Consider the following 14013-nt stretch of genomic DNA (forward strand, 5'->3'; position numbering starts at 1 on the left):
CCTCCTGAGTAGCTGGGATTACAGGCACGCGCCACCATGCCCAGCTGATTTTTTGTATTTTTAGTAGAGACGGCGTTTCACCATGTTGACCGGGATGGTCTCGATCTCTTGACCTTGTGATCCACCTGCCTCGGCCTCCCAAAGTGCTGGGATTACAGGTGTGAGCCACCGCGCCCAGCCTCAAACAGTTTCTATGCTTAAATAGCTGGAAGCAGTTTTCTCCCCTCTTCCAGAGTATCTACTTCACTATGCTGACAAAAGAGCAGCAGGACTCTAAACCAAGTGCTGAGCCTGAACCACAAAGTTCCATCTCTAGATAAAGTACTTGCTCATCCTGCAAATGGGGGAGATTGGGTGAAGACAGGGATGTAACTTCATTTCTTGATGGGACCTCTAATATCAAGGTATAAAATATCAACACACCAATTAGAAATAATACTGAAGACTTATATAGGTGAAGACCTTCCTTTGTTCATAACCTCCTAATGTGGTGCTAAATGCAATCAAGAGTCTGACTTTTGTCTGAGAGCTTCTACTTGCTCTAGGGGTCTGCAATAAATGAATTAAAACCAGGTTAAAGATGGGTAAATGAATACATATTGCAGGCACTCTTAAAAAAAGCACCATTAGCAGATCATAGGCTGCTCTGGCTTAGAGGTTAGGGACACAGAGCTGGTATGTGGAATGAAAAAGGAGGCAATCTCTCAAGTTCCTTTGCAGACAGTCTCCCATCCCAGGGAAAACCATTTACCTTGCGCTCCTCAGTTTTCAGTGCTGGCTGCCCCAGTGGGTCTACTGACTCTCCATTCATTGTAGGTAAGATCATGCCCTGGGTAAACTCTGAAAAGATAAAATCCCAGCTCATGGAAGTTATTTCTTAGTAGCTGAGATTTCATTACAGATTGACAAACACAGCCATCCTATCACAGAATGAGGTTATGACCAGAAAAGGAAGAGGGTATTTTTACATCTTTACCTTTGGTCTATGCCAGACTGGTATCTGGGTATATGATATAGAACATAGTGTGTTCACTGGGATTTCCATTAAAACTTATCCTCCTGACTCAACTAGAAGCATTACAGCATATTAAGTGCATGTAAGGTCTACTATGGAAAGAAGCCAGTGAATGCGATGGCACTTCAATGACTTCAAGAATGGGTAATCTACCCAGCATCCATGGATGCATGGTTAGTGCCTTTCCTCCACTCTGCCTTACCTCCGTAGAAAAGCCACAACTAGTTATGGCACTGGAGTACCGGTCCTCCCCAAAAAGGCGTCTATCACCTTCTGTGCTGGTTTCCTTTGATGGATATTATACATACTCCAACACCAAGATCAGAACATACTAGCAGAAATGAAATCCCAGGGGAAACCTGAGCTGACTTCTATTCTAACCATCTAAATATCCCTGGAGAATGCATAGCAAAGACAGTCCAGACTGTATTCAAGTAATGAGTCCAGAAATGCCAAGTCTTTAGATTAGTGCTATTAGAAATATAATGTGAGCCTCAAATATAATTTTAAATATTCTAGTAGACACATCATTAAAAAGTTAAATGAAACAAGTGAAATTAACTTTAATAGGATATTTAACCTAATATATCATATTATCATTTGTCTTCAATATTAAAAAAAATTAGGATAATTTATGTTGTACCAAGGTAATTTCTTTGTACCAAGTCTTTGAAATCCATAGTGTGTTTTGTTTTTTTTTTTTTTTTTGAGACAGAGTTTTGCTCTTGTTGCCCAGGCTGGAGTGCAATGGTGCAATCTCGGCTCACTGCAACCTCTGCCTCCTGGGTTCAAGCAATTCTCCTGCCTCAGCCTCCTGAGTAGCTGGGATTACAGGTATGCGTCACCACACCTGGTTTCCCCATGTTGGTCAGGCTGGTCCCAAACTCCAGACTTAGGTGATCTGCCTGCCTCGGCCTTCCAAAGTGCTGGGATTACAGGCGTGAGCCACTGCGCCTGGCCCATAGTGTACTTCATACTCACAGCACATCTCTCGTGATTTTTGGTCACTCAGGCTGAAGTGCAGTGGCATGATCTCAGCTCAATGCAACCTCCCCACCTCCTGGGCTCAAGCCACTCTCCCACCTCAGCCTTCTGAGTAGCTGGGATTTCAAGCGCGCACCACTGCATCCGGCTAATTTTTGTATTTTTTGTAGAGACGGGGTTTTGCCATGTTGCCCAGGCTGGTCTTGAATTCCTGCGCTCAGGCAATCAGCCCACCTCAGCCTCCAACAGTGCTGCGATTACAAGCGTGAGCCACCATGCCCGGCCCTCACAGCACGTCTGTTTGGTCTCGCCATATCTCAAATGCTCAACCGTAAATATTACACAACACAGCTCCAGATCTTTCCCTTACTCAGAGCTTATGGACTGACTTTAAGATGAAATAAGCCCCCTCCCCCCAAATCTTTATCCATTTGTCAAAGAAAAGACTGTCCAGGCCCTTAACCAGAATCTAACAGGTGGAAACTACCTCCTCAAGGCATACAGAACTACTCGAGGGATACCTGTTTTGAGAGTGCTGATGTAAATTCCCATTGCTTCTCTTAGAAGTTTCACCCCTTCTTCCTTCATTAAGGCCACGAGATTTGTGTCAGGCTCATCTTTGGCAAGGCTCACACTAATCTGAGTGAAAGATGAGAAGTAGGTGGTAAATAACTTGAGGGGCACCCTCATTATGGAATGTGGGGGTTGATCAGGTAGCTGCTGACATTTCCAAAGGAAATGCATGAGGAAGGCAGTATTCATACAATCCGCATTAGTGTTCCTTCTTGAGTCCTCTCTGCCAAGTGGCTAATGTTAGTTATAACCCATGTCACTAGCTAAAGTGAAGAAATTAAAGTGCAAACTGCTCTGGAAGTTTCCAATGGCACCATACGCCTAGAAAATTATATGCAGACTAGGGTTCTGAATGCTTGGACCAAGCCTGGGCTATAAATCCTGAATGACAGGTCACTTTTCTCACGTGAGAATAAAAGGATATAGAGGACGCAGATTAGGAGTTAGGAAGCACAAACCTCCACTTCATCCACGCTGTTTTCATCAGACAAATTGGGGATCTCCACATGTCCTTTGTACTGTACTCCTGACTTAGAAGTACCTGTCAAAAGCAATGCAATGTCATTAGTCCACTCCTATGCAGGAAAGGTCTCTGCTCCAGGGTCTAATGCTACCTCACTTCTGCTGCTTTTGGATGGCTGAACTGATCCTCTTTATTCTGAGAATGCCACATGCCAGATGTAATCAACACTCCCCATCCCCCAAAAGAAATGTCTTTCCTCACCAGGTTACTGGAAACCAACTATGTTATTACAATGTGAGACAAAGAGCTACAGATTCGGTACTAGCATGAGTTACACCATGAGAACTTGGGTCAAAAGCCAGTAGTTCTGCTAGAATACTTGTTTTGAAAATATCAATTTATTTTTTATTTTTTCTTTTTTTTTTAATGCTACTGGCAGGATCAACCAGGTAATATCAATTTATTTCAATGCAACTGAATTATTAGGGAACAATTTGATTATAAAGAGAAGTTCACGTTTGCCTATACGTGACTCCATCCATAAGAAACACTAGGTGAATACGGAAAATCTGACCCAGCTACATAGGACACATAAAACACACACATCTCAAACACGTCTCTGCCAACAACTTTGGTTTACATCGTGTGTTGTGAGCCATAACCATCCTTATCTAGTGTAATGTTCCTTCTGATTGTAAATAACTCTCCTACCATTCCACAGTAGCCCTTTCAAGCTGCAACCCTCCTGATGCCGACTTTTTTTTCCCTTCCCGAAACGAAGTCTTGCTGTCACTCAGGCTGGAGTGTAATGGCACGATCTTGGCTCATTATAACCTCTGCCTCCCAGATTCAAGCAATTCTTCTGCCTCAGCCTCCAAGTAGGTGGGATTACAGGTGCGTGCCACCACACCCAGCTAATTTTTGTATTTTTTAGTAGAGGCCAGGCTTGTCTTGACTTCTTGACCTTGTGATCAACCTGCCTTGGCCTCCCAAAGTGCTGGGATTACAGGCATGTGCCCCCATGCCTGGCCTTGATGCCCACTTTCACAAATAAACTTCAGGTCTTTTTCATGGTAAAGCACCATATTTATTGTAGTACTTATCTATTTCTTACCATTTAATGTGCGCAAAACTATGCTCCCAATTCTTAGTCCCCATATTTAAAAAAAAGTGTCACTGATTAAATTTTGGGGTGTTGTGTCCCTATTGCCATCTTCCCTGTAAGCCCTGTGGGTTTGGTTGAGCAATTTTGCATAGCATGGTGATTTCTAGGGACACTTACACTGAGCTATAGTAGAACTGACTGTATTTCAAAATTAATCAACATTTACCTTCACTTCTCTAGACCTTAGTTTCTCAAGCTACAAAAAGGGGTCAGGGTGCGGTGGCTCATGCTTGTAATCCCAGGACTTTGTGAGGCTGAGGCGGGTGGATCACCTGAGGTCAGGAGTGTAAGACACTCCTGGCCAACATGATGAAACCCTATCTCTACTAAAAATACAAAATTAGCTAGGTGTGGTGGCAGGTGCCTGTAATCCCAGCTACTCAGGAGGCTGAGGCAGAAGAATTGCTTGAACCCAGGGGGCAGAGGTTGCAGCAGTGAGCCCAGATTGCACCGCTGCCCTCCAGCTTGGGTGACAAGAGCAAAACTCTGTCTCCCCCCGACAAAAAAAAAAAGCAGGGGAGTCTGAGCAAGATGACACCAAAGATTCCTTCCATACTACTCTGCTTCAAGTGTACGTTAAAAACAAATCAACGAAAATCATGAACAGATAGATCTACTTTCACCCTTCTTTATGATAGTACTATTCACTTTGGAAATGTTTATGAAAGCATAGATTTCCTGCTCTGCCCCACACACAAGACAGTAGCTATCTCATACTCCTTCAGCTTTTGTGCCTTTCTACATTCAGGCTCCAACAGTCAGGACTGTTAAAAAAATCCATTTAGTATCCCACAATGGCAGAGAAATTTCAGTACCCAACACTGCTTTACACAGGACTCCAAAGCAGCAACATCTGCCTTCTCCCTTCAATGTTTGTAACTCCTCAAAACTGTTCTCTCCCGCTACTTAGCAGGTTAAACAAAACACAGTTAATCTCTCCGACAGCCCAGCTTAGACTTACCTGTCCAGTTTAGTTTGATGCTCCATTCATAAAAGAAGATAAGTTTGCCTTTGCGATTGTTAATGGATGCCTCTCCATCAAGCTTGCTCACTTCTATCACCTCACACTTGCCTTCCTCATTTTGAACCTGCACTGCCAGGAACAGCGTTTTCAGCTTTTCCGTGGACCAATTTGAAGCATCTCTCTCCGTCCTGCAAAGCAGAAACAAAGCTGTGAACCAGTAGTCAAATGGAGGATATGCGTCTCTCTCCTAGGGAACACGAGGTTAAAGGAGGCCTGCGCAATAGTTTGAAAAGAACACAAAAACTCGCAGTCCCACTCCAGTATGTCCACAAACATGTCACCCTACTTCAGGAAGATCAACAAAGACAACTGCTGTAGAGAATGGTATAAACTCAGTGGAAAATTATGCTCTCCTTTCTCAGCATGATAGTGCTGGGGAATACGTGACACTTTTAACATGGCGCCCCCATTTGACCAAGTGGAAAACTGCACTGACTGCTGAGATCAGGAACACAGACAGGACCATAGAAGATAGTACTTAGCTAAAAGGCCCAGAATGGATTAAACCAATAACCTTGACCTCATTGGCACAGTGTTCTGACCTATCAGATTCGAACTTGTATATAAACTTCCTACACACTCACTGCCCCCTAGATGGTCACAAAAACGTTAAGTCCAGGGCTTCAAAACAAACACAACACAAAAATTAGGTCAAGTACTCTGCATGTTAAGAAGGGAGGACACAAAGTGAGATATGGAGAAGAAACATCACTATCTGCCTTCCTACTTATCAACTATTAGAGAAAATGACAGCAAAAAAGCTGCAACAAAGTAGCAATACAATAAAAACATTATGAACAAGTTTCAATGGAAATCAGACATAAAGAAACATTACTTTGGGAAGATTTCATGAAGCAGGGCAGTATTTTAAGAACAGTTAGGTTATAAAACTGTGGCTGCTCGGCAACCTGGAGTTCCAACACACCCAACCTGATAGTTCCGGGTAAGAGGCCGCAGGTATCACTGCGCTCTGAGCACCTGCACAACACGTTCTAAATCTCCCGCGGGACTGCGGCAGCGGTCTCCTATGAATCACTTTTAAGTTCACTGCAGGCCGCAAAATAGGAATTACAGACCCCCGGCCTCAGGTCTTTCACAGCAATCTCCCAACACAATCGCAGGAGGTTCCAGTCTCAGTGACTCCTCTGGCCACGTGTAGTAAGCACCTCCCTGCTCCGGCTGGATGCAGTAACCAGGGCGTTATCTCTCAGTCACTCTGACACCCCTCCTCTGGGGCGCAGCCCTCTACGTCCACTTCCCTCCCCTCAAGCACTGAGAAGCTGGCCGGGGAGTGGAGAGGCCTGCGGCTACGGACCCCTGCCACAGCAAAGACCCACCCCCACATCCGGGCAGGGCTACCTCAGCCCCAGCCAGCTCTGTCCGGGCCGAGATTCCAGGAACCCTGAAACGCTGGCCCGACCGCAGTGCTCCCAGGGCCGGCCTGCTTTGCTAGCCCTCACCAGTGCCAGTTGTTGACGTTGGTGGCGTCCGCCCGCTCCTCCACGATCCAGCGTGGGTCTCCCTCACCCCACTTGGCCATCGACTCTCCTATAGCGGCGCCACCAGCTCCGGAGCAGCCGCAGCCACAACCTCAGGACAGCTTAGTGCCAGCCGCCCGGCAGCGCCTGGAAACTACTAGAAGCGGCCGCAAGCACCTCCTGGCTCGCTTTTCCCTCCACCCCCTCCCCTCCTTAACTTCCGGCTCCTCCCCACTCCCACCGGCTACTTCCGTCCCAACTTGCAGCACAATGGGTTCCACCTGATTTAGAGTTCCTTTAGACTGCCTCAGGTTCTCCCCAAAAAGGGGCCCGAAACCTAACTCCTCATATACGACCATTCCTCACTCATAGAAAAACAAAGAACACGTCTCATTGTTTCCCTGTGCCCTGAATCTGCCCTGCTGAACCTCATGGGAATTGTAGTCTTTTTTACGTGATCCGCTGGATAACCGCGGAAGGTCGCGCTGAAAGGAGAGGAAATGACCTAGCATGGTGCGTGGGTTTTCTGGGGGCTGTAGTCAAAAAGTCTTGTGGTTCATCGGGACAGCGCCTGACAACAGAAGCAGGAGAAACTACAACTTCCAGTATGCCCTCCGGCCTCTTTATTCGCGTTTCCTTTCCGCCCTGCGATTATTCCCTTCCGCCCCTTCTCTAGCTGCACAGCCTCAATAGCAAGGCTGGTCCAGCGGCGGCGGAGGCTGGCGCTGTCCTGAGAGGGAGGGCTCGGTGCAGAAGAGGTGAGGGTGTCCCAAGCGCCTTGGGTCGCGTATCTGGCTGAGTCCAGCCTCTCCGCATCTTGATCTTCCCCCCTCTTCTAGGAGGTATCCCTACACCCTACCACCCCAGGCCTTATTCTCTTCTTTCAGTCTGGGCGACCCTTGGGCACTGGAGTACGCTTGGGATTGGGGCTGCGAGTGAGCCCCAACGATTGATTTGGAAGCCGACTTTTGGTTCATAACGAGCATTTACTCTGTCAGGGATCCGCTGGGCTCTGACGACTGCGGTAGATCCATGGCTTCCTGGACGTTCACTCATAGAGTCATCCTACCTTAATTCATGTTCCCTGGTCTCAGTTCACAAGCCTCACCTGTATCTTCCTGGCTCGGAAGATAATTGAAACCAAGTCTGACTTCTCACTAGCTGGTTTTTGGAGTTTTCTGAGGCAGGGAGCGTGTTGTGGATTTCTTGCAGATTCTCTGTTTTCCTTTGTAAAATTCCTGTTCTCCCCTGAGATATCTCACCCTATCTTGTGGGCTCTCAGTAAACAGGAGACGATAAGGACAAACCCCTGAAGTATTTAAAATCATGTTGAAGCACCTTTCTGTCACTCTTAAGATGGTATCTGATTACTTTATAACTCCAGAGCCCTTAAATCATTATCTGTACTTGCCAAGTAAACCTAGCTTCTCATTTGGCGCTATAAATACAAATTGATGGCAGGTGTCTAGTATGGTTAAAAAGATTCCAGAAATCCTTTCGCAGATTATTTGGTTAGACAAATTCTATGTCTATCTGTAAATAATTACTATAGTGAAGGAATGATCTCTAGTTTTCCGGAGAGTGAAAAATAGGTAGAAAGACCACGGAAGACACCGGAAATGGTCTAGGAGCCAGAAAGCCTGGATTATAATTTTGAAATAAGAGCACTTAACAAGGTGGCTTTGATAGGGAACTCTTGTGCCTCACTTTCACCATGAGTCACATGGAAATGGAATCTCCCTGGCCTACCTTACAAGATTGTTCTGAGGGTCAAATGAATGACAGAGTGATTTGTGAACTGACATGTGTGCCAGAGAAACATCTTCTATACACATCTTCAGCATTTGTGGCCACTCAAAATTTTTGTATTTTTTTTTTAATCTTTAGGATTGCTAAAAAATAATTTCTTTTTTAGCTTTTCCCAAGGTAACATGATGACGTATAAATAATAAAAGCGTTAATTTTGGGTCAGGCACTGAGTACTTCACATGAATTAACTGGTTTACTTTTCATAACCATTCTCTAAGGTAGGTCATCTGTTATGCTCATTTTACATGTGGAGAAACCAAGATGCAAAAATGTCAGTATGATATTCCATACTAAAAATAATTAACATTTAGTATTTACTTTCTGCTAGACACTTTTATAGGTGTTCCCTGCAATCCTGTGAGGTAGGATATAATTTTCTCCAAGGCTTAGAAGTAGTCATTTATCCAATTTGCTCAGAATTAAGAGAAATCAGGATTTGAACCCAAGGCTGCCTGACTACAATGCCTGTGTGGGATGATTCATGGTGTCTGCTAGCATTTTTGGCTTATCTCTCTCAAATTAAATACAGAAAAGGATTTTTAAAGCAACACTGTTCCAGTAGAAATCAATTAGTGATGTCTGCCACGGGAAGGGAGCAGATAGTAGAAAATTCCCACAATACCTTTGCTCTCCCTGTATCCCTTGAGTTGAAAACAGAGTCAGGAAGTAACCGTAGCATATCTTAAAGGCCATCAAAAGCCTCAACAGGACTACCATGACGAGGCTTTTCTAAGCCTTTAGTGATGAAGGTGCTATTAAAGCAAAAGGAAAGCAAATGGTTCTTTTATAACTTGATACTGTTTAGCCTTTACAGTATCTTTGGTGCTATGGGAGTTTTAATACCTCGTCCTTGGCTTAATTGTAGTTTTAATTCTAATCCAGTTGGCATTCATAGTTTAGTTTGTAATTCTGGTTCTTTATTTAGAGACAGGGAGGGTCTCACTCTGTCTCCCAGGCTGGAGTGCAATGGTGTGTTCTCAGCTCATAGCAGCCTTGACCTCCCAGGCTCTGGTGATCCTCCCACCTCAGCCTCCCAAGTAGCTGGGACTATGTCGCCATGTCCAGCTAGTTTTTATTTATTTATTTTTTTTGTAGAGACAGTCTTACTATGTTGCCCAGGCTAGTCTTGAATTTGGGCTCAAGCGATCCTCCCACCTCAGCCTCTCAAAGTGCTGGGAGCCCCTGTGCCCTGTCTAGTTTATAATTCTGGGGCAAACCTGTTTTTTTCAGGGCAAAATTGAATTTCATAGTAGTTATAACAGGGATTTGTGGTCTGTTGACTATCTTTGTTTTCTTGGGCAAGCCCTCATTCCAGATTTTGGCCAACAAGTTGTTAATAAGATAGACATAATTTGAAGATTTAGGTGAGATAGTTCTGCTTCTTTTAATTGCTTTGCTTTCTGTTCTTTCAGGCATTTAAAAAGCATACATGAAAGTGGAATATTTGGCCGGGCGCGGTGGCTCACGCCTGTAATCCCAGCACTTTGGGAGGCCGAGGCGGGTGGATCACGAGGTCAAGAGATCGAGACCATCCTGGTCAACATGGTGAAACCCCGTCTCTACTAAAAATACAAAAAATCAGCTGGGCATGGTGGGGCGTGCCTGTAATCCCAGCTACTCAGGAGGCTGAGGCAGGAGAATTGCCTGAACCCAGGAGACAGAGGTTGTGGTGAGCCGAGATCGCGCTATTGCACTCCAGCCTGGGTAACAAGAGCGAAACTCCGTCTCAAAAAAAAAAAAAAAAAAAAAAAAAAAAAAAAAAGAAAGTAGAATATTTGTCAGTTTTATTCGCTGTAATATTCCCACAGCCTAGAACAGTGCCTCAGAGATGGCGCTCAGGAGATATTTGTTGAAAATGTGAATGCAGTTTTTGTCTGTTTTGTGCATGTTTTCATTGATCTTCCAGTGTATTCAGCAAAGTTTTGTGATGGATTCGTATAGCATTTGCCTGTCTTGCACTGTTGCCTTTAATATATACTTATGCTGCATGCCCTAGCTTTGTTGTAGGGTCCTTCAGAAGTGGGACCACATCTGGCACTTTTTTTTTTTTTTTTTTTTTTTTGAGACAAGAGTTTCACTCTTGTTGCCCAGGCTGGAGTGCAATGGCACGATCTCGGATCACCACAACCTCTGCCTCCTGGGTTCAAGTGATTCTCCTGCCTCAGCCTCCTGAGTAGCTGGGATTACAGGCATGCACTACCATGCCCAGCTAATTTTATATTTTTGGTAGAGATGGGGTTTCTCCATGTTGGTCAGGCTGGTCTCAAACACCTGACCTCAGGTGATCTGCCTACCGTGGCCTCCCAAAGTGCTGAGATTACAGGCATGAGCCACTGTGCCTGGCCTCTGGCACTTTTTTGTATACCTTACAACACCTGAGAGAGGGCCCTGGACAAAGTAGATGCTGTTAGAATGATCTGGGTAATTAGAAGATCAGAAGTATGATTTGATCAGTTGGAGACCCAAGGATCTGGTTTTATATGACAGGTTCAGTATTTGTTTTGCCAGATCCTTTTCTGCATCCTTGGTTTTTGGGAGCCGTTAGTAGTGCAAGAAACTAAAGCTTTTAGAGCTCTTTAGGGAGAGGCCTAAAGAGGGACAATGTTTGCCTTCCTCTCACTTCAGATGAATCGGACAAAGGGTGATGAGGAGGAGTATTGGAACAGCTCCAAGTTCAAGGCTTTCACCTTTGACGATGAAGATGATGAGCTTTCACAGGTAGGTCAACTGCTAAAGGTTGTACCCTTCACAGTGCCACTCTAAAATTCCTTCCTCTTGCATTCTGGGTAACCTGGCTTTTGACCATGTCTTCATTAGGCTCAGGAAAGAGCCAGAGGGATTGTAAAATTCAACTCACCGCCTTTCTTGCTTTACTTTTTAAGATGATTTATTCCTTTCAGTTTTTTTTTTTTTTAAGAACCCCAAGTCTTTTATTCATATGATATAATTTTATTCATGTAATATAATGTTTTATTTTTGAAAGGTGAACTGGATTGGAAGATTTATCTTTGTTGTGTCTCTTTTGCAATTGGGGAACCATTTATTTTTGGAGAGGTAAATAAATTCATTCAGGTTTACACTGCAAAGTCACGGCCAGGAATATGACGAGAATTCAAAAGTGGCTTTGATTTCTCCTAACGTTTTTAACCACTGGACTGTAGTGTTGGCTAAGACAAGTTTGTTTCCTTGGCAAATATCTAGTATCCTAGGCTTTCGATTACAAAGGGTGAAAGTGTTGGCCACCTTCAGACCCCAGTTCCTCAGCCTTCTTGATTGTCAGGTGGGAAGAGATGATTGCCTGAGCACCCTGCCTTATGTCCCTTTGCAGTTAAAGGAGTCCAAGCGGGCGGTGAACAGCCTCCGAGACTTTGTGGATGATGATGATGATGATGACCTGGAGCGAGTCAGCTGGACTGGGGAACCTGTGGGAAGTAAGTAGAAGAGGCCCTACACGGGGATGGGTGTTCAGGGTTCTTGTCACTAATGAAGGCTCTCTACCTGTTTGTCTCTTCAGTGCTAGTTGGGAGAGGGAACAAAGTAAGACTATTTTCATATGAGCATACATCTGGAAACTTAGCTCCAGGAGAAGATACTTGGGAAATCCAGCAGGAGTTTCCATATGATTGTATAGGTCTGCTCTTCAGGGGTTGATGCTTGGCTGGCTATTTTAGTCTCATTTGGCGTGCTTGTTTAAATGACATATTCCTAGGCTTTATTTCAGAGATTCTGTTCAGTAGGTCTTCTGCAGCGTGTGGCGGCTGGGGGGTCCTCAATTTTTAATAAGCACTGCAGGTGATTCTAATATGTGGTCATATTTGGGAACTACTGACTAATAATCATAACTGGTTGACAGAACAGAGTTCCTTACCCATGACTGTTATGTGATACCACTTAATAATTTTTCAGAGTCCATTTGATTTTTTTCTTGAGATAGAGTCTTACTTTGTTGCGTAGTCTGGAGTGCAGTGGCATGATCTTGGCTCACTGCAGCCTCCTTCTCCTAGGTTAAGTGATTCTAATGCCTCAGCCTCCCGAGTTGCGGGGATTACAGGCATTCATCACCATGCCTGGCTAATTTTTGTATTTTTAGTAGAGGTGGGGTTTCACCATGTTGGCCAGGCTGCTCTCGGACTCCTAACCTCAAGTTGTCTGCCTGTCTTGGCCTCCTAAAGTGCTGGGATTATAGGTATGAGCCACTGTGCCCAGCCCCCATCTGATTTTTTTTTTTTTGGTCAGAGTTCAACCAGACCCCACCTGATTTTTAAGAAATATTTTTAATTAAAAGCTTACAAAAATAGGACATACTATAATGTGACTTAAAGATTAAAATAAACTAAAGGTATATAGTGAAAAGTTTCCATTCCATATTGCTATGTATCTTCTCAGTTTTCAGTTCCTGTCCTCCCAAAAAACAGTCACTGCTGCTTTGTTTCTGTGTATTCATCTAAAAATTCTTTTTGTGTTTGGAAATGTATATAGAAATATAGTAGCATACTTCACGCCTTGCTCTTTTTGTTTTTTTGTTTTGAGATGGAGCCTTGCACTGTCACCCAGGCTGGAGTGCAATGGCGTGATCTCGGCTCACTGCAACCTCCGCCTCCTGGGTTCAAGTGATTCTCCTGCCTCAGCCTCCCTGGCAGCTGGGATTACAGATGCCTGCCACCACCCAGCTAATTTTTTGTATTTTTAGAGATGGGGTTTCACCATGTCGGCCAGGCTGGTCTCAAACTCCTGACCTTGTGATTCACCTGCCTTGGCCTGGTGCTGGGATTACAGGCATGAGCCACAGGGCCCAGCTGTGTACCCTGCTCTTTTTATGTGTTAATATAGCTTGGAGATCTTTCCATGTTAGTATATAAAGAACATTCTCATTTTCTCTTTCTTTTTTTTAAATAGTAGCATAGTATTAAATTGTATGGATGTACCATAATTTATTTAGTCAGCCCATTATTGAATTTTAGATTTTTTTCCATCTTTTGCTGTTTATATTTCTATCAATGACTTTGTATTCTGACCATAGATGAATAAATGAAAGAGCAATTCTTACAGTGGAATTACTCACATAGGATGTTTTTGTCTGTATTGGGTAGATATTGCCAAATTGACCTCCACAGGGGTTGTACCAATTTGTACTACCACCAGCAATGGAGGAGGGTTCCAGTTTCCTTACAACCGGGCCAACACAGGGTATTATCAAGCTTTTGGATCCTTCCCCATCTTATAGGGGCCTAATAGTTTCTCATTGTATTTTTAATTTGTAGTACTCTTAGCAAAGCTGGGAGCAGGTGGTGTGTGCCTCTGGAAGGTAGTGGTAATGGATTGCTTGAGGCCAGGAGTTGAGCCTGACATGAGGCATGATTGTGAGATGTGATTGTGAATAGCCACTGTACTCCAGAGCTCTGGCAACACAGTGAGACCCTGTCCTAAAAAAGGAAAAAGGAAAAAAAGAAAAACAAAAAGAGTGAAGTTGAGCATCTTTTCATATATATATATATATATATA

General features: G+C 44.1%; 2 protein-coding genes across 2 annotated transcripts in view; one reads left to right on the forward strand and one right to left on the reverse strand.

Moving 5' to 3' along the window:
* The window catches only part of AHSA1 (activator of HSP90 ATPase activity 1), an 11727-nt gene extending 4802 nt beyond the window's left edge, over positions 1–6925 (reverse strand). Inside the window, exons 1-5 of the mRNA XM_037738577.1 lie at positions 6685–6925; positions 5162–5352; positions 3031–3113; positions 2521–2638; positions 669–840 (exon numbers count right to left, since the gene is read on the reverse strand). Coding sequence (XP_037594505.1) covers positions 669–840; positions 2521–2638; positions 3031–3113; positions 5162–5352; positions 6685–6764 — 644 coding nt within the window. The 5' untranslated portion in view covers positions 6765–6925. The remainder of the gene's footprint in view (positions 1–668; positions 841–2520; positions 2639–3030; positions 3114–5161; positions 5353–6684) is intronic.
* A 616-nt stretch (positions 6926–7541) lies between these two features.
* The window catches only part of VIPAS39 (VPS33B interacting protein, apical-basolateral polarity regulator, spe-39 homolog), a 35580-nt gene continuing 29108 nt past the window's right edge, over positions 7542–14013 (forward strand). The window contains 3 exon segments of the mRNA XM_017528539.2: positions 7542–7832; positions 11137–11229; positions 11840–11942. Of these exon segments, the coding sequence (XP_017384028.1) occupies positions 11137–11229; positions 11840–11942 (196 nt within the window). The 5' untranslated portion in view covers positions 7542–7832.

The sequence above is a fragment of the Cebus imitator genome, unplaced genomic scaffold (assembly GCF_001604975.1).
Source record: "Cebus imitator isolate Cc_AM_T3 unplaced genomic scaffold, Cebus_imitator-1.0 Scaffold54, whole genome shotgun sequence".
NCBI classification, from domain to species: domain Eukaryota; kingdom Metazoa; phylum Chordata; class Mammalia; order Primates; family Cebidae; genus Cebus; species Cebus imitator.